The following is an 18,714-nucleotide window of genomic DNA, read 5'->3' on the forward strand; positions in this document are numbered from 1 at the left end:
CAACAAACTCCTTCACTCCAATTTCATACTCTTTTGACAATCGATTGACTGACATCCATTTCCTATCCATATTATACCACCTATATAAATGCAGTTACAAAAATAATAAGCTTTCAAAACATATCAACAAGTTTCAAAAAGAAACCAATATCAACTAACAATTTCAAAACAGAACAGATCATGTGGTATGAGTGTTTGACAATTTCAAAACATAACAGATCATGTGTAGAAAATACCTTAGACAACGTAGATGGCCGCACAGTACGAAAATACCTGAGACAACGTAGATAGCCGCACAGTACGTAGAGGATATTAGGGTTCCCAACGTATATAATTATTTGAAAGATGTAGAGGATATGAGGGTTTCCAACGTATATAATTATTTGAAAGATGTAGTTTACAGCGCTTGTGAAAAAAGCGTTGTATTAGGTAGTTCAAATATTTGAAAGCGCATGTGTTTACAACGCTTGTGAAAAAAGCGCTGTAACTGATACGCGAAAGCGCTTCATTTTACAGCGCTTTTTTTACAAGCGCTGTAAAAGTCTTATAACGTTATGCGCACACGTTATATGACCTATAACAGCGCTTGTCAACAAAAGCGCTGTAAAAGGCTCCGTTATTTTTAAAATATATTTACAACAGCGCTTGTGTTTAGCAAGCGCTGTAAAAGGGGCGCTGTTAAATGTCATTTTTGGCGTAGTGAATCCTTTTTTTTAGCACTCATCTGAGTACTTAAACAGGTATTATGAGTACACATAATTTATTTTATAATTTTTTAATATTAGATATTTAATTAGTATTTAATTTTTTCTAATTCAATAATTAAAAAATATTAAACAAATTTCCAATAATAATTATACATTACTACATTTTAACAACAATTATTAATTTTAATATTAAAAATGTGTGGATGGTGTGAATAGAAAGAGGACTTATTAAAGACACTCAAAACTAATAAGTAATACTATGCTATTTTTCTCTACAATGAAAAATAACAATCTGGTATCCATGTTTATTGAGTTAAACACACCTTTGAAGATGGGTCTTAAAAGATTATGCGTTCTTAACTCTTCTATCGTTATAGAAATTTCCAAACTAAAATGAATATATAAATTACTACTTGAAATTATAATTATTGGTCAAATTAGTTTATGAATTTTATGAATTGACAAACACAACTTTAATATTGTAAAATATCAATTAAACTAATCTTTGTGTAAATTTTTGTTGTTATATATTTTGATGTGACATTATAATAGAATATGTAATTTATTTACTTTGATCTCACATCAATGTCATCTATCCGGAGACAAAATTTTCAATAAAATTTAGTTATGTCGAGATAAATTTGTAAGTAACTATAATTGTGCATTGACTAATTATTTACAAATTAGTCCATAAAAAAATTATATTACATAAGAAAATTAATTTGTGTAGTGATGATATTATTATGAGATTAATATTGGGAGGTCAAATATTCAATTAACATATACATTATAATCTCTAACATAAAAGTTTCACACTTTTAAAAATGCATTTGCTAATTTGTAAAAATCAAGAATTAATTTAACTGATACTTATAATTTGAATATCAATTTATCTATTCACTCAATTAAAAAATTTGATACTTGTTTATGTTTTTAAATAAATTTATTAATTGTTCCTCTATCAACTTGTACCGATAGGAGCTGATTTAGTTGATAAGCTCCATGTCAATGTTGTATTAATCGAAAACTTTTAACAATAGGCCTGCTTTCTTTTTTTGGTCAACATTTTAATAGGCCTGCTATATGGTCATTACGTTAGCTAGATGCCATATGGAAGATGTCTCGAGGGCCCATTTAATGTATATTAAAGCTTAAACTGAATTTTTGAGTGAAATATTTTCGTCAAAAAGAGTGAGGCCTTTTTAAAATAAAAAATATATGTTTGTAAAATTATTATATTTTATTAAAAAATTACCAATATATTCGTGTGGGTTTCGAAAAATATGTTTGCAAACCGAAATTAGAGAATTTGTGTATTGAAGAATGAGGCCACTACCGGAGCTGATGTGAAAGCAAGTCTTCATAAAACTGTTTTCACTATTTATGGACTCAAACATGGGTGATCTATTATACGCCTAAATGAAAGTATCAAGAATAGTTGGTAACAACTCATGATATTCGTATCAACCTATTATACGCCTTTGTATTTAGCACTGAGTTATCATATGGTTTTTGGAACTATAATTAACACAATTATACTATAACTTGTTACATGGATGTAACAAAGTTATCGGTATATAACTGATATTTATTTTAAAAGTTAATATGGTATATTTATGTATTCATATCACAATGCACGAATGGAACACTATTAATTCAGCAGTTGTGAGGGAAAAACACATATTTTCTTTTATCATACGATCTAATAATTTAGAAGCCTCAATAAAATTTGAAAGATCCTTTAAAACTAACAATAATAAAATTAGAGGTATTTTAAGTTAAATAAATATTAAATACATCCACATAATTTAATAGTTGTGTGAGTTAATTATAATAAAAAACTGTGTATATCAATATTATGAATTATTTTACGAATAATTTTTTTTAATTTGTCTACGTATGTGTTATTAATAAAATATTTATTAACATTAACTAAATTAAGAATTTTTTATACATAAATTACATGTTATTTAACTATTAATAATTTAAATTTAATAACAATAAAATATATTAATTTTTTAATGTATGTCTACGCTAATAAAACTAATTAACATCAAAAGTACAAATGTGAAAAATAAAAATATATGAAAGTATGGGACAATCTCATTTGTCTCCCTGGGTCGGCCTCGTTTGTTATAAGGAAAAAAACACATTTATTAATTTATTTACCAAAACAATAGTATATGATATATAAAAAAGCCAAAAATACCCTAGTAGTAATACACATAAAAATAAAAATATGAAATACGAAAAGACATATACTCTATAATAAAATCCCCAAAATAACCTTGGAGAAGTATGACTAATACTATGTCGAAAGATATAATCAATAAGCAATGAACAAAAAAATAGGATAATACGACTATGTCGATCAGCGATCCCAGTCGCACTTGGTGGGCTTAAAGGCACCGTTGACCGTGGAACCACCGTCGCCTGAAGTCAAAGGAAGACGCAACTCACACGTAACCTTTGGCTTAATCTTCCTAGTCTTAATAGCACCCAACTTAAACCTCACCCTAAGATACAACTTCACATCAATCTCATAAATCCCCAAACTCTTCTCTTTATTAAAATCTGAACTTTGATCGCCGCCAAGCAAAACCACCTTCTCACCCTTAAACAAAGTGTTCAACACGTTGGTAGTTTTATGTCCTTGATAAAAAGGGTCAATAAAATTAGAGTCAACTCTAACATCATGGTACAATGTTCGTGCTTCGATGTAATCGTAGTAGATGCCGAGTTTTTTGTTTGGGTTACGAATTGTGATGTTGAGAGAGAGATTATAGTTGAGGGTGTTGTTTTTTGTGAAGTTGAATTGTGTGAGAGTTGCGTCGGTGACGTGGACTTTGATTACGTTGGGACGGACTATGAGCCAGAATAGGAAGACTGCGATGCCAAGGATTATTATGACGGTGAGGATTAGTTTGAAGATTAGGTTGAAGAGACAGCCGCAGCAGCAGCCGAAACCGCCGCCGCGAGATGGACGGTGGGAGGATCTTGGTGGTGGGATTGAAGGGCCGTAGTAGGCTCCATTCAATTGTTGTTTCTCGTACATGGCTTAGAAATTATAAATGTAATGTTAAGAGAGAAAAAAAGTTATATGATAAAGTTGGAGAGAAGTGTATATATAGCAAAAAGGGGAGGTGTGAATGGAAATGATCCTTGTTGTGGAGTAATATTAGAGGAGAGGTTAAGCGAACAAGTGTGACTTTGTGGGCAGGTAAAACAAGTGAAAAAGCGCGTACTATTAAAATAGTCTACATTAGATTAGATATTTGTTTCCTTTTCAAAATATAAAATAAAATAGATTAGAATTTTTGTTGTTGACTAGTGATAAGTAGCTGAGAAAATAATTACGGCAAGAAGCAACTAAATTGCTTTGCGGAGTGCTTCGCTTTCAAAACGCGCTTGCTTTTCCTGTTGTATGCCATTATAGATATTTTACCAAAATTTATATTTTTAAAAATCAATCTCAATAGATAACAATATTTTCAAGTTCCAAATTAATAAAATTGATTTTCTTATTTATTTAAACATATCAGATATAATAAAACTCATTTTCTTAATCATTTTAATACAATTAAATTATTTATTTTTAATAGATAAAAAACAAAACTAGTATTCATAAAAATTTAATTTATCAATTGTAAATCAAATTCAATTCATAGAATCATCATTCGTTCGTATCAAATATCAAATATTTTAATGGCAACTATAATTTTCGTAAACTCAACAAGAAGTGTATTTATAATTTCCATATTTACAGCAAAATAACCCAAGAAGTAAAGGAGAAACAAATTTATCCTTTAGGCTAAATTACATTTGTGGTCCTTTAACTTAATCTCAGGTAACGTTTTAGTCCTTTATCTTTTTTTTCCGATTTAGTCCTTTATTCCTAACAATATCAAATAAAGTATGAAAATATGAGTTTATTTGAAGATTTGCGTTATGAATTTGATGAAATTTGTATTATATTGAAGAATATAATTAATTTTATGAGTTTTGATTGAATTTTTTTTTTGAATTTTTGTATAAAAAAGGATAACATTGTTGAAATTTTAAAACATAAAATATCAAATTGTCACTTAAAATTAAAATAAAGGACCAAGTCGGAAAAAAAAAAAGATAAAGGACTAAAACGTTACCTGAGATTAAGTTAAAGGACCACAAATGTAATTTAGCCTTATCCTTTAATATAAGTTTTTTTAAATTATAGATGTACTTATAATATTTTTTCTTTTATATATATATGATTATGAAAAATCAATTATATTTACTCAGAGTATATATTACAGTTTTGTTTTAAAAATTTATAGAATTCTGTCTTTTTTTTGTTGTTACAATATAAATATATACACATTACATTTTATTTTGTAAAATCATCCAAGATTTTAAAGAAAATCAAGTGTCATAATGAGCGATCTATATCTAAATCAATTGTGTTTATAGTTGTTGACCACATAATTACCATTACTCTTTCATGTGTGGTTCCTAGCTTTCTAAAGCATTGACTTTGGTATGCTTTCCTTTTCCTGTTTCCCAACTTACTATTGAATAGTATATCTCTCTCTTGCTTTTTCCAAATTCGTGGATGACTAATCTAAGTTAGAACTGAAAATATGCTTAGTTAACTCGAATTTAATTCACTAATACCAATTTTTATTGACTGATTACTTCTTTTAAAACTAGGGGTCTTTTATTGGAAACCAGAATTAATAATGGTGAATTTTTTTTAAGTAATTTAATATTTGAATTAGTTTTTCCTTATAAAAAAAAGGCACACATTATTTTGTGATGGTATATTAAATAAATAACTAGCTTGATAATATTTTTTCTTTATCATCATTAGTTAGTTTTAAATTGATTTTCTGTTGTTTATAGTTAGTTGAATTTGTTATTCTTCTTATATATATATATAATTTCTCATTTTATAATCATTTTTGTAATCTTTTATTCAATGGATGAATGAAATTAAATAGAAATATTCCTTTTTTTTTATTCATTTTATAATACTCAGACACATAATTATTCTAATATAATTTTTTAACACAAATATTTTCTTCTTCTTTTTCTCTCCTGAAATGGTTTCATGAACTTTTCGTGAGATACTTATAGATGGTAAAGTTGTAGAATTGATAATGCGAAAGAGTGAGAATCAAACTATGTAAGATTTGAATTCCTTGAGAGAAATTGTTTTGCTTAGCATTAGCCATCCAAGATCATCACCAAGCCATTGTCATGTTAGAAAGAAACTTTCGGTAAAAACAAGAAGACCCGCTTTATCAATTTTTTTTCGGTATCAGAAGCAGTTTCATTAAGTTTGAAGATAAAGTTTTGGTGTCACTTCAAGATAAATTTCTTTCCAGGCGCTTAAAGATAGATTCATCTTTATTAATGCGTTCAAGAAGAGTAAGAAAGTGCCAAACAAGTAATAAAGAGAAGTTATCGGCCGATTTGATCAAGACATTTTTTTCAATTGTTTATGCTATCAAATTTAGTTTGTTTCTCCATATCAGTTTGGGTGTTTACGGAGACTTCAAATTATACTTTACTTAAGAAGTTTATAAATATTATCATCAAATTCAAAATATTCTCAATATGACATATTATATGACTTGTCAATACTTAGATAGAATATTTAGTTGGATTGGTCATGTCAAATATCACATGCAGTCAACGCAAGCGAAAACTAGTAAATGTTTTTTTTTTCTTTTGAAGATCGATAGATTAATAATTGTGGATCTTGCATTATTCTTAACAATTGGCCATACGTAAAAGAAATTAATTTGCTTGTTTAGATTAAGATTTTTGTTTGATATTATTTTATTGACTTCTGAAATTTTTATGTGTATTGTTGGTGTTTTTTTCTTTCTTTTTTAGTTAGTTTTGATATCAAAACCAGGAATGTCTATATTCATGTGAAATTTATTTATACTACTTGTATTTATATTTGAATGAAGCTTATTTACGTGTCTTAAAAAAAACATTTGACGATATATTCGTAAGACATTTTAATTTCTATTTATTAAGATCATGAATAGTTAAACAATATTTATTTTTTTTGTCTGATTGATATTTACCTTCCATATGACTAGCCACAATATATTCTTTTTAGCATAATTGACATATTTATTATTTTTAGTATAATTGGCATTTACTTTTCATCCATTATTTTTTTTCTCCGGATGATTTTTCGGTGTTTTAACTTCTTTTTAGCTAATTTCTTTTCGTATATTTTTTTTCTTCTTTTTTAAGTTTAAAGTTAATAAACACATTTTAACTTGAAAGAATGTTAAATAAATAATTAACTTGATAGCAATTTTTATGTTTGTAATAGTTAATTGACTTTTTTTAAAGGATGCAAGGAGTTACTCAGTAGCTATTTTATAATAGGAAAAATAAAAATTCTCTTTAAATTAAAATGAACAGCAATAGACAAATCAAGAGAACAAAATAAAATAATTATTTATTGCAAGGAAAATACATAGTATGATACAGTAAAAGAATAAGAAATGAAATAATGATATCCAAGAAATTGGGAAAGGCATACATAGAAGCTAATAGAAATCAACATCGCACTTGGTGAGCAAAAGTGGAGTGAACGTAGCAGTAGTATTTTTAGAACTCAAAGGAACCTTGAGATCACATTTAACCTTAGGCTTATAATCACCCGATATCAAATCTCCAAGCCTGAACCTAATCCTAAAGTAAAGTTTCACATAGATATCATAAACTTCATCACTCTTATCTTTCTTATACTCAGAAACTTGATCATTGTCCAACATCAACAAATGTTGTCCCGAGAAAACACCGCTCATAGGATTGCTACTCTTCTTATATTGTCGAAACGAATTCATGTGTGTAATCACATCCACATTTGCAAACCTTGAACCTTGGTAGAATGCTCGTGCCTCAACTTTGTCGTAATAGATGCTTAGTTTTTTGTTTGGGTTGCGTGCTGTCAAATTGAGGAGCATGTTGTAGTGTAGTGTGTTGTTTGTGTAATCGAATTGTGTTAGTTTGGATTCAGTGACGTAGAATTTGAAAGCGCGTGGTTGAACAATGAGATAGAAGATTAAGATTGCGAGGCCGGCGAGGACGAGGAGTGAAATTAGAAGCTTCCAGAAGAAACTGAAGAGGCAGCAGAAACAGCTTCTGCTGCGGTGGTTGCGGTGGCGGTGACGCGGTTGTTCTGCAGGTGGAATGGCAGGGCCGTAGTAGGCGCCATTTAATTGTGGTTGTTTGTTATCGGCCATGTTCTGTTATGTTCTGTTTTGAATTATATGAATTGAATTTGAAGGGTTGATGGAAATTAAGAATGATGGGTGTATAGTATATATAGAAAGAAAATGAAGAGATTGGAGATAATGAATATAGTGGGGAAAACGCGGTTGTAATAAGATAGGTATGTGAGCGTGTTGAATAAATATATGTGCTGGTAAAATGGTGATTCAAAATAGAGTGGGTTAAGGAAGCTATGTATGAGAAATGGCGGATAGTTTTGACTTGTACAAAGCTCGTTTGATGTAAATTGTAGACTGAGTTTCCTTCTCAGCTGCCTCGAAACAACCACGAACATGGAACAATTAAACAAACAAACCACTTCAAATCCATTCCGAAATATGACTCATTCATTTCTATTATTTCATATATTAAATTATCCTTATCAATATTATTATCCATGTTTCGTCTGAAAAAACATCATTGTAAATGCAAAATAAATATAATCATATTCAGTGATGCAAGTAACTAATTAGAGGGTATAATTGCAAGGCTAGTTGACAAATTTTTAGCAAATGGATTATTAATTGTACAAGGTAAGAAGATTTTTTTTCTCTAATGATTTATAGTCAAGACTTTGACATTTCATCTTGCCACCGAGTGGGTATAATTAATATTCTATTTTTTTTTTCTTATAAGAGATTTTATATTTTAACATAATTAACTCAAATAACATATTCCATTTTTATAAATATATATTTTGTTTTTTAACACGTTTTCTTCTAGCTTGTATATAGGGATGGCAAAAAAATCCGCACCCGCGGATACCCACCCAAACCCGTTTGATTTGGGTGGGGAAAACCCGCGTTGATTGGGTGCGAAAATACCTCACACTAGAAAAGTTAGTAGAAAATTTAATGAATTTATTGAATAGGTTTATTTTTTAAATGTACTATTTTTTTATGAATATATTTAATTTAAATTTTTCATTTTTCAAGATAAATAAATAATATTAATAAAGAATGTGTTTGAAAATAAAATTATAAATACATCTAATCCAATAATTTAAAAGAAGGGTTTTATTTAGGAATAATTTTTTCTCAATGAAAAAGATATAAAAAATAACATTTCTATATACATTATTTTTGGCAATATCTTGATATAAATATATACATAAATAGTTTTTCAACAAAAAAAAATCATCTAACACTATATATACATACGGTGGACAACTTATTTAATTTTTTTATCTTATCTCAATTTGCATGTAACACATATCAACTATGTAATCAACCCGTATTTATACAATGTATATTCTTTTGTTCACTTTTTATATTTAAATAACACAACTGATGATAGTCTACGTATGCTTATAAAGTTGTATTATATTTGATAGACAAATAATCAAATAAAACTGCACTTCAAGTTCAATTTTTTTTTTAAAATATACATTTTTTTTATAAGTTCCCTCTATTGAAAATAATTATTTTCTTTCGCTAGATACAACCTCATTGGTAAATATACAATAGTATTGATATGTAAATAATCGACTCAAATAATGGACAGGTCTGTAAGTAGTTAATTTTCCAATTTGTAACAAAAAATAAGACAATGTAAATTTCCCCTTTTTTAATTTGTATTTTTTCCTCACAATAATAGTCCAATTATTAGTTTGGAAACAAGGAATTATACTAGACAAACGATGATGTGCAAATGAGACCTTTCAAACCAAATTGGCCTAAAGTACTTAAGATTTATTTATCTTTTACATAAAAATGGACCTATTAATAATAATGCAAGTGCTTTAGTTGCTTGCTTTGGGCCGGTCCGGGTTATATCAATTAATCTATAAAATTGAAAGTCACCTTATTATTAAGCCCAACAAATGAGTATTTATTATTTTATCTTGGCCTTAAAATCTGAAACCCAACAAATGAGTATTTCTTATTTTATCAGACTTATTGATTTTAAAAAATTGAAACACATTTTTTGTTTAGAGTATTTTATTTTATGTAATTTTAGGTACACAATAATTCCAAACATTTCATATATAAAACGAAATACTAAAAAAAATTGTATTCAGAGTTTTTCAACCTCTAAGGTTTGATATATAAAATAGGTTTTATATTAATAAGTGTTCTAAAAGTATTTGTTAAAGATTGAAAAATAAAAACTTAGCATTGAAATATGACTGTCACAACAATTTTTAGGTCACAGTCCTCTATTCTTAGAAAAAGAATGTTTAAGTAATTTTAAGATTCAATCAAAAAATAAGTTAAGTCTGACATATAATATTTCAAATCAAAATTTGAAGTCAGATTTTTTTTTGAACAATTTATCCCTAATAAGAGTTTAATGACCAATTAAATTCAATCACTTAATTTTTAATATATGACGTTATTTATAAAAAAAAATATTTATTAAATAATTTCACAGTCCCGTCACATAGTTTATAGTTTATTTTCACCACCATTTAATATATGATAATTATTATAAAGAAACTTACCTAATTTGCAAACAGATAAATTAAATACTATTTAATTAGATCAATAGACAATTCTCAAATGTGATTATATATCATACAATGAAATAATAAATGAAATTACAACAAACATTATCACAATTATTAGAATCACATACTTAAAAAAAATGTTCGAATGTAAAAGAAGCAAATTCAAATCCAATTCATAGAAATAAGCTTAAAACTCAACATCGCACTTGGTAGGCAAAAGTCGTTTGAAGGTAAACCCAGTCGCATTGCTAGAGCTGAAAGGAACAGCAAGGTGACATTTAACCTTAGGCTTGTACTTGCTAGAAACAGAGTCTCCAAGTCTGAACCTAATCCTAAAATAGAGCTTCACATATATATCATAAACTCCAACATTCTTATCTTTCTTTAACTCCGTAACTTGATCATTGTCAAGAATCAACACTTTCTGTCCCGAGAAAACGCCACTCATGGAATCATTTTTGTTCTTGTCTTGACGAAACGAGTTCATGTGTGTGATCACATCGACATTAGCAAACCTAGAACCTTGGTAGAATGCTCGTGCCACAACTTTATCGTAATAGATGCTTAGTTTTTTGTTTGGGTTGTGTGCTGTGAAATTGAGGAGCATGTTGTAGTGTAGTGTGTTGTTTGTGTAATCGAATTGTGTTAGTTTGGATTCGGTGACGTAGAATTTGAAGGCGCGTGGTTGAACGATGAGATAGAAGATTAGGATTACGAGACCGAAGAGGATGATTAGTGTGATTAGAAGCTTCCAGAGACGGTTACAACAACTTCTGTTACGGTTGTTGGAGTAGTAGTTTTGCCTTGGGGCAAGTGGAATGGTGGGTCCATAGTAAGCATCATTTAACTGTGGTTGCTGCTGCTGCATACTTGGTGATGAATTAATTAATTAACACGGAGTAATAAATATGGAATGTGAATATGTGATAAATAAATTAAGTTAGAGAAGAGAGAATGTTGTTGTGATTGTGAATTGTGAGATGAGGAAGGAATGGTGCGGGCGTATATATAGAAAGGAAAAGGCATTATGAGTGTTTGTGTTTGTTTGGAAACGATCAATGGGTGATTGTATTGACCATAGTCTTAGACTCCTTTGAACTTAAACAATTCCCTTCATGTGCATATGGGTGTAAGGCTTGGGTGCGTTAGTGCATTTTTTTCATAAAAATTGTAGGTGTAGCCTCCTCTTCGTTAATGGCTGCTACTGTAATTATCCAAGACTTTGACATCTCACGTGTGTATATTAACATCTCTATTTATTATACATATTTTTTAAGGTAAATTATTAATTATTTCGAGTTTTGTTAGATATCATATCCCTAACATACTATTAATTTAAAATTATTAAATATAAAAGATATATAGTATTGAATAATTCGATGTAAATTACATAATCAACAAAATTTTAGAGTACTAATGTTGACATATTTGTAGCCTTTAAACGTCAATTTAGGTATTGGCATCATCTTTTAAAAAACAATTAAGTGCTTAATTGATCTGCACACGAAATTAAGAAAGTAATGCATCGCAACTTAATCACACTTTTTTAAAATGTAACTTTATTATATAAATGAGACTTTCATGGTACATGTAAACATTAACATGTTTTATTATCAAATTAAATCAATAATAATCATGATATGTAATTTAGTTTTGTCATATCTTAGATTTAACATTTAAATTTTATATTTTGTGTTCTCTTTTAAAATGACGTTTATTATTGTAATTTTAATTAAAATTAAAGTTTTAATTTTAGTTATATTAACAATTTATTTAATTATCAGTGTTAAAATTAAATAGATAAATTTATTAAAAAAAACATAATTTGCTTAATCGAGATATGGCAGTGAATTGTGATTGTGAGATACTAGTGTCTATATATAAATAGAAAAGGGAATGGCACTGTAATGTTGATTTTGTGGGATCTACGCGGTTCTGAGTACTTTGCTTAATTTAATTCAATTGGTATGGAAATTATCAATGGCGGATTGTGTTGACCAAGATCAAAGAAGCTTTCGTAAATTCCCCCTTGGGTGCCACCAGTTTTAAATGTAGCTTCCTCTTCGTTAAAGCATGGCTGCGAATTGCGATCACACTATCCAAGTATTTGACATTTAAATAAAAATTGGTTTTTACTATTTTAAGAGTAGCGATTAATTTCCGTCTTTATATTTATAATCTTTCAACAAAACTTGAGTTCAAATCTAGGTTAAAACATTTTTTTTTTTTACTATAGTTTACTTACTTTGTATCGAACCCCAAATTAAAGTCTCATTTATTTAAGAAGAAAAGTAAACTAAAAAAATATTTATAACTGTTTGCTAGTAGATGAAAATTGAGCTTTTACTCTAATTGATTGTTACCTTTTTCTGTTCTTATATTTATTATAAAACCCTTTTTTAATTTTTTTATCTCTTTATATAAGGTCATTTTTAAAATTTAATATTCATGAATGATTTCTTCTCTAAAATATTTCTATTTAATTTATCATTGGAAAAGGTAAATTATATTTTTCTCTTATGATATAAATAATTGCGAGGATAAATAAATATAAATAACTTATTTATTTGGGTAAATTTATTATTTGAACTTCTTTTGTTAATAAGCATAATTTTTTTATATTGGAAGAGGAATATTTGAGCTTTACTAACTAAGTAAGGCAAGCCGATTGGGTTGGGCTACAGGGTGAATGGTCAACAAAACTAGGCCCACAAATATAGACAAAAGAAAATGTGTGACTATAATGACTAGGCCCAAAACTAAACTGTCTGTTTTGAATCCTGTGAGGCTATCTACGAGACCTAAAATAACTGGCAATTCATTTTATTTTGAGGTACTTCCATTATTCAGGCTGAAAAAGAAGAAAGAAAAATACAAATGTTTTGGACTTGAGGGGGATGTTAAGAGGAGATCCAAGAACAGGCTCGTCCTGATATTTCTAGTGCCCTAGAAGAAGTAAGAGAATGAGGCCATAAGAATTCTTTCTTCTTATATATATATTTTTTTTACAAAGTCATTAATACTATTAATAGTATGTTCATAATCAAGGTTCTTTAAAAAATTGTTATTGATTGAAATCAAATAAAATTTTATTAATTTTAAAGTAGAAAAACTTATCTTAATAGATGTGGCAGTAATAAGAATAGTTAAAATTATTAAGAGTAAAGATCAATTTTAGTCTATAACAAAAACTAAGAGATCTAAATTAGTCAATGAAAAAAAAAGTATAACTTTTAATCCTCAAGAATATTAAATCGGAACAATTTAGTTCCTATCTTTTTCACACTTTGTTTAGTAGAATAAGAAAAGATGAAAAAAGAAAAGAATGATAAAAGAAAAAAAAAATGATTATTAATTTGTTTAGTGTAAAAGAAATTTTTTAATTTATAAGCACCCACAATATAAAATCATTTTGAACTGCAATTTAATGAGAGTGATTGATTTTAATACTTCAACTTAGACCACACTTACTACAACTTTCTAAAAAAATATTTTTTTTATACAAATTTATCGTTTCTAAGAGTTTTTATTCATTTTTATTATAGATTTTAAAAACTGTTTTGAGTAGCTTCTCTCAATACTTTCGGAGTCCATTTATTACAAATTATAAAATAAGTAATTTTGACATTCAATTATTTAGAGATTATTTGTTAGATAATTCAATAAGTTATTATGTTTAATAATTCAATATAAACGATGAATTTTATTAATTTAACAATTGATTATTGACATAATATATTAATGACCAGAGCACACAAAATTTTACATAAATTCAAAATTCGTAGCTGTGTAGTCTAACTTTCGATATTTATTTATATTTTTTTTAATATTTACTATACGTTCATTTAAATTATTTAATAAAAAATCAAATAGTTTTAAATTTTATAAAAAAATTATAAAGTCGATCTACTCAATAATCTTTTTAATTTAACGGTTGAGTTTAAAAAATTCATTACATTTTTGTTGAATTTCCATATGTTTAATTGTTTAATTGAAATGCAATTTAAAGTCATTATCAATTTAAGTTTATTCTCATAGATAAAAAGTTTTGCCCTCACCCACTTCCCAAAATTCAATTATCACTTTAAGATAATCCTTTTTAGTGTCTTATGAAGAAATAAAATGTCTGTCATTTAAATAATTTTAGAAGCAAATTGACAATTTTCATTTCTTAAAGAACAAATATGTCTTTATAATTTTTTTCAAGATTTACTTTAAGTCTATACTCTTATGAAAATATTATAGACTATTTTTTCTTTTATTATAGTGTTTTGAATCTGTCCTGACTAGAGTAGAATTAGACTTATAATGGTCAATGAACCATTTATTTAGATTGATTATTAACTAGGAGTGTAATTTTTGCTTAGAATGTATCTTTGGCTTTTGAGCATTAAAACTGTAAGGTTGTTTGATTTAATTTATCAAATTATATTTTCCCGTAAAAAATAGGTGAAAATTCTCATATATACCTTTGGTTCTGTTACGTTATTATTCAATAACAAAATATTTGAAGACACGTGGTTTCTTCTTATATAATATGTTAGGCACCTATATTTTCAACCAAAAAATTATGAAAAAACAAATAGTGAAAATTAAAGAGTTGAGAGAGATCATGGTAATGTCAAATCAACATGTTAACAGAAAGAGCATGTGGTCGATTATTGTCTCATTAGAAGCAAGCAAAATACAATAATACAAGGGTGACGTTCCAATATATGGGAGGGCTAAATTCGTAGACCTTAATTTGATGTGTATCGAATGGAGTGTGGTAGGAGTAAGTCATTATCAAAGTGGCATCCATCACATGCACATGATGTGGATGGTTTTGAGTGTTGACTAATCAAAGAAGGTTCCTTCAATATGCACAAACCTTGACGGTGATCAAAATACCAAATCCGTATTTTGAGTTCAAACTACTCGATGCTAAGTATATGCATGTGTTCTGTTTCGTTGTCCACGCTCTTATTTCATCATAGAATAATATAATACAGAAATGGATTCTAAGGGCCATCCAATTGTACCCATGACATAAGCAAAACCACTTTCTTTAGGTAGGTGAAGGTGCTAGAAAGGACCACCACCATCACTATGCCATGTGGAATTAATATAAACAAATCCTTCAATCATTGACCTTAATATATGTAATTAATTTCCTTTAAGAAAATAGGCTTTTTAACAACTTTTTGAGAAAAAAAAATCTGGAAGTAATTTTTTCCAAATATATTTTGGCACAAAATGTGTAAGTTTTGGTGCCTTAACCATTTGATCACATATTAGATCTCTAAAGGATGCATATGAAAAATATGTATGTTAAAAAATATCAATCTCTTATTAGATATTATTAGTCTTTAAAATTGCACGCGAGCATATATACATATATATACACTTTATTTACCAAATAAATATATGCTATAAATACATGTTACTTAGTGATAATTAGTGAGAAAACAAAGATATAGTCCTTTTCCACATATATCGTACACACTTAAAATCTATAATTGGTTTAGTTTAATTTTAGAAATGAAGAAAGAACTAGTCCAACAATATGCATCTTTTATTTAGAAATTAATTATATTTATCACTCATCATTATTTTATTTTTTGAAAAAACACCACTCTTCATTATTGATCCAATAATATAACAAGTTGCGGATAATATAGACAAGGATATACACATGCATAAACATAACCATTCAAAGATAAACCAAAAGGGGAGATGATTCAGTTCAAGCCGAACAATAAAAGAAGCATTCATTATATTCATGAATATTCTTAAGAAAAAAAGAAAGCAAAATAACACCACCAATAGATGTTTCACGAGACACACATCTTCTATATCCAAATTGACACAAAAAATTTATTTATTAATGTATTGATTTAGCTAAAATAGCAAGTATTACAATACATATTTGCAAATTTTCTCTAGTACATCTCTGTTTCCTCCATCAATTTTTCATATAGCTCCAAGTACATAATTATTAGTATTCTATAACAACAAAATGTACAATTTCAAATACCGTGGATGAAAATAAAAATGAACACGTGTAATAAAATAAAAACGAAAAATATCGTATGTAAATGTAAACAATATACTAAACAGAGTAATATATCACCGCACCAAGGAGCAGAGAAGAACAGAGGACTTAACGGCGTTGACTGAACTGAACAACGTTGATCAATAATCAAACGCTAACGGTACACCGTTGAACCAACTGATACTTAACGGCGCCGTTATCTCCGATAGCAATTCCGTTACTCTGAGGACCAAAAGTAATAAAAGCAGGACAACGGACATAAAGATGGTAATGACCAGAGATAAAAGCACCAACCTTCCACCTAACCCTTCCGTCAAGTTTAACGATAACAAGGACGTTACCGTTAGTTTGATCCTGACTTAAACCAACGAAGTTATAAGGAGCAACAGGGACGTTAGTTCCGTAAACAAACGGTGACCAAACGTCGACATCTTTATGGCCTTGATACGACGGAGGTATGGCGGTCCGGTAAGTAATTTGCTGACTCCGGTAAGTGACGTAAGCATCGAGACGATCGTAGTAGATACCGATTTTGTCGTTGGGGTTACGTGAAGAAACTGTGACTTGAAAATTTGAAGTGAGGAAATTTGGAACTGTGGCGTTGAAAGCGTAAACGGTAACGTCTTGGAGAATGAAAGAAGGTTTAGAGGGTTTTAAGATTGCCCATATGATAAGAATTGTGACTAGTATGATGAATAAGAAGATTATTATTCCCCAGAAAATCTTCTTGAAGAGTTTGTGTTTCTTTCCTTTGTGGTGGTCGCATTCTTTTACCGACATGCTTTAAGGTGGTGCTACTTGTGTTTTTTTTTTTTGGTGTTATAGTTAGTTAGAGGAAATAAGGTTTGAGAAGTTTTTGTAAGAGATGTGGGAAATAGGTTTGAGTGATGGTGGACTGGTTTTTGTTAGAATAAATCAGAAGGTGGAGATCGGTTGGAAGATTATCGCTTTCAACATGACAGAACACATGCAAATTTACTTAAATATATGTGTTGAATGAGTGTAATAAGTATACATATATTATTGTAGTTTATTTATTTATAAATAATAGTGATGATGTGTTCGGAAAAATGTGATAAGATCATGTTATATATTGCATGAATTATAATTGGGTGAGACTAATTTGCTAGACATGTATAAGTAATAAGTCTGTAGGCTGGAATGTTGAAATTAATTGAAATTGACATCTTTTTATTTATATCAATTTTTGTCTCCTTTCTTTTATTTTTCTATTATTAAGTAAAAAGTTGTCCAGCTAAATTAAATGTGATGTCTTTTTCATATCAAATTCAGCTAAAGAATAAAAGTAAAATGGTATTGTTAAATCCCTATCCTTATTCATTACATTAGCTCCTGCACTATTATATTGATATGTGCCCACTGTCCTGTTTTCACCTCAAACAAATTAAGCAAGCCTGGATGATTTAGGAATTTGGATTTACCGAAATTGTTTCTCATGTATTTATTGCAGTTAAGGATTTTAATTTTAATTTTATAATTTAAAATATTAAATTTTAATTTGAGAATGCAGTTATGGGTTGTCTGCAACCAATCCGGATCCATCATTTAGTTGGGTGTGATGGAATTAGGCTGGACAAGATATTATTGCAAGAGGAGTTAACTCCAATGTGTATTGGATTGGTGTTTAGATCAATTGTCACTTGATCATTGGTGTTTAGATCAATTGTCGCTTGATCATTGGGGTTTACTTTCTAACTCAACAATTTAGTGTTAACTAAGAATTTTGATATCTTCAGTGTATTTTAGAAAGGAATTATTGATTAAAATAAATTAATAAAAATGATTAGGAGAGTAGAAATAAAGTATTCAAAGTTAGGAAAGCATGACGAGGAAGATAGCTAGTGTTGGATTAAAAACAGGCTATTCATACTAAATTTCAAACAGTGCATATTTAATAATATAAATTCAATTACATTTACTTATTTTTACAATTATACTTATTTAATAATATTATATTGAATAATTATTTTTTAAATTAACCGTTAAGTTGAAAATTATTATTATTATATAAATTATATTTATAAATTTTAATATTAATTTATAATTATTTTCTGTGTAAAGATGCACCAATGATGACATTGATTTCATTAACGTTTATGCTTGCTAGAGTCAACAAAGGGTTGCTTTACGTTTTGTAAAATATTCAAACTTACAAAGGTACAAAATGGCACATATGTTTTTATAACCAAAAAGAGCATATGCTTTGAAATTCAGTAGCT

The 18,714-nt window shown here is 28.3% G+C and overlaps 4 protein-coding genes across 4 annotated transcripts; all 4 read right to left on the reverse strand.

Annotated features, from left to right (window-relative positions):
* Positions 1 to 2,836: 2,836 nt before the first annotated feature.
* Positions 2,837 to 3,863, reverse strand: LOC101500729 (NDR1/HIN1-like protein 10). The gene has a single exon (XM_004494186.4). The coding sequence runs from the start codon at positions 3,760 to 3,762 to the stop codon at positions 3,079 to 3,081; it is 684 nt and encodes a 227-aa protein (XP_004494243.1). The 5' UTR covers positions 3,763 to 3,863; the 3' UTR covers positions 2,837 to 3,078.
* Positions 3,864 to 7,152: 3,289 nt separating this feature from the next.
* LOC101501038 (NDR1/HIN1-like protein 10) lies at positions 7,153 to 8,102 on the reverse strand. Its single transcript, XM_004494187.4, has one exon. The coding sequence runs from the start codon at positions 7,961 to 7,963 to the stop codon at positions 7,265 to 7,267; it is 699 nt and encodes a 232-aa protein (XP_004494244.1). The 5' UTR covers positions 7,964 to 8,102; the 3' UTR covers positions 7,153 to 7,264.
* Positions 8,103 to 10,485: 2,383 nt separating this feature from the next.
* LOC101514882 (NDR1/HIN1-like protein 10) lies at positions 10,486 to 11,479 on the reverse strand. The gene has a single exon (XM_004494858.4). It carries the CDS (start codon positions 11,306 to 11,308, stop codon positions 10,628 to 10,630), a length of 681 nt encoding a protein of 226 aa, XP_004494915.1. The 5' UTR covers positions 11,309 to 11,479; the 3' UTR covers positions 10,486 to 10,627.
* Positions 11,480 to 16,282: 4,803 nt separating this feature from the next.
* Positions 16,283 to 17,503, reverse strand: LOC101501355 (NDR1/HIN1-like protein 1). Its single transcript, XM_004494188.4, has one exon. It carries the CDS (start codon positions 17,252 to 17,254, stop codon positions 16,622 to 16,624), a length of 633 nt encoding a protein of 210 aa, XP_004494245.1. The 5' UTR covers positions 17,255 to 17,503; the 3' UTR covers positions 16,283 to 16,621.
* Positions 17,504 to 18,714: the final 1,211 nt, after the last annotated feature.

The sequence above is a fragment of the Cicer arietinum genome, chromosome 3 (assembly GCF_000331145.2).
Source record: "Cicer arietinum cultivar CDC Frontier isolate Library 1 chromosome 3, Cicar.CDCFrontier_v2.0, whole genome shotgun sequence".
Lineage (NCBI taxonomy): Eukaryota > Viridiplantae > Streptophyta > Magnoliopsida > Fabales > Fabaceae > Cicer > Cicer arietinum.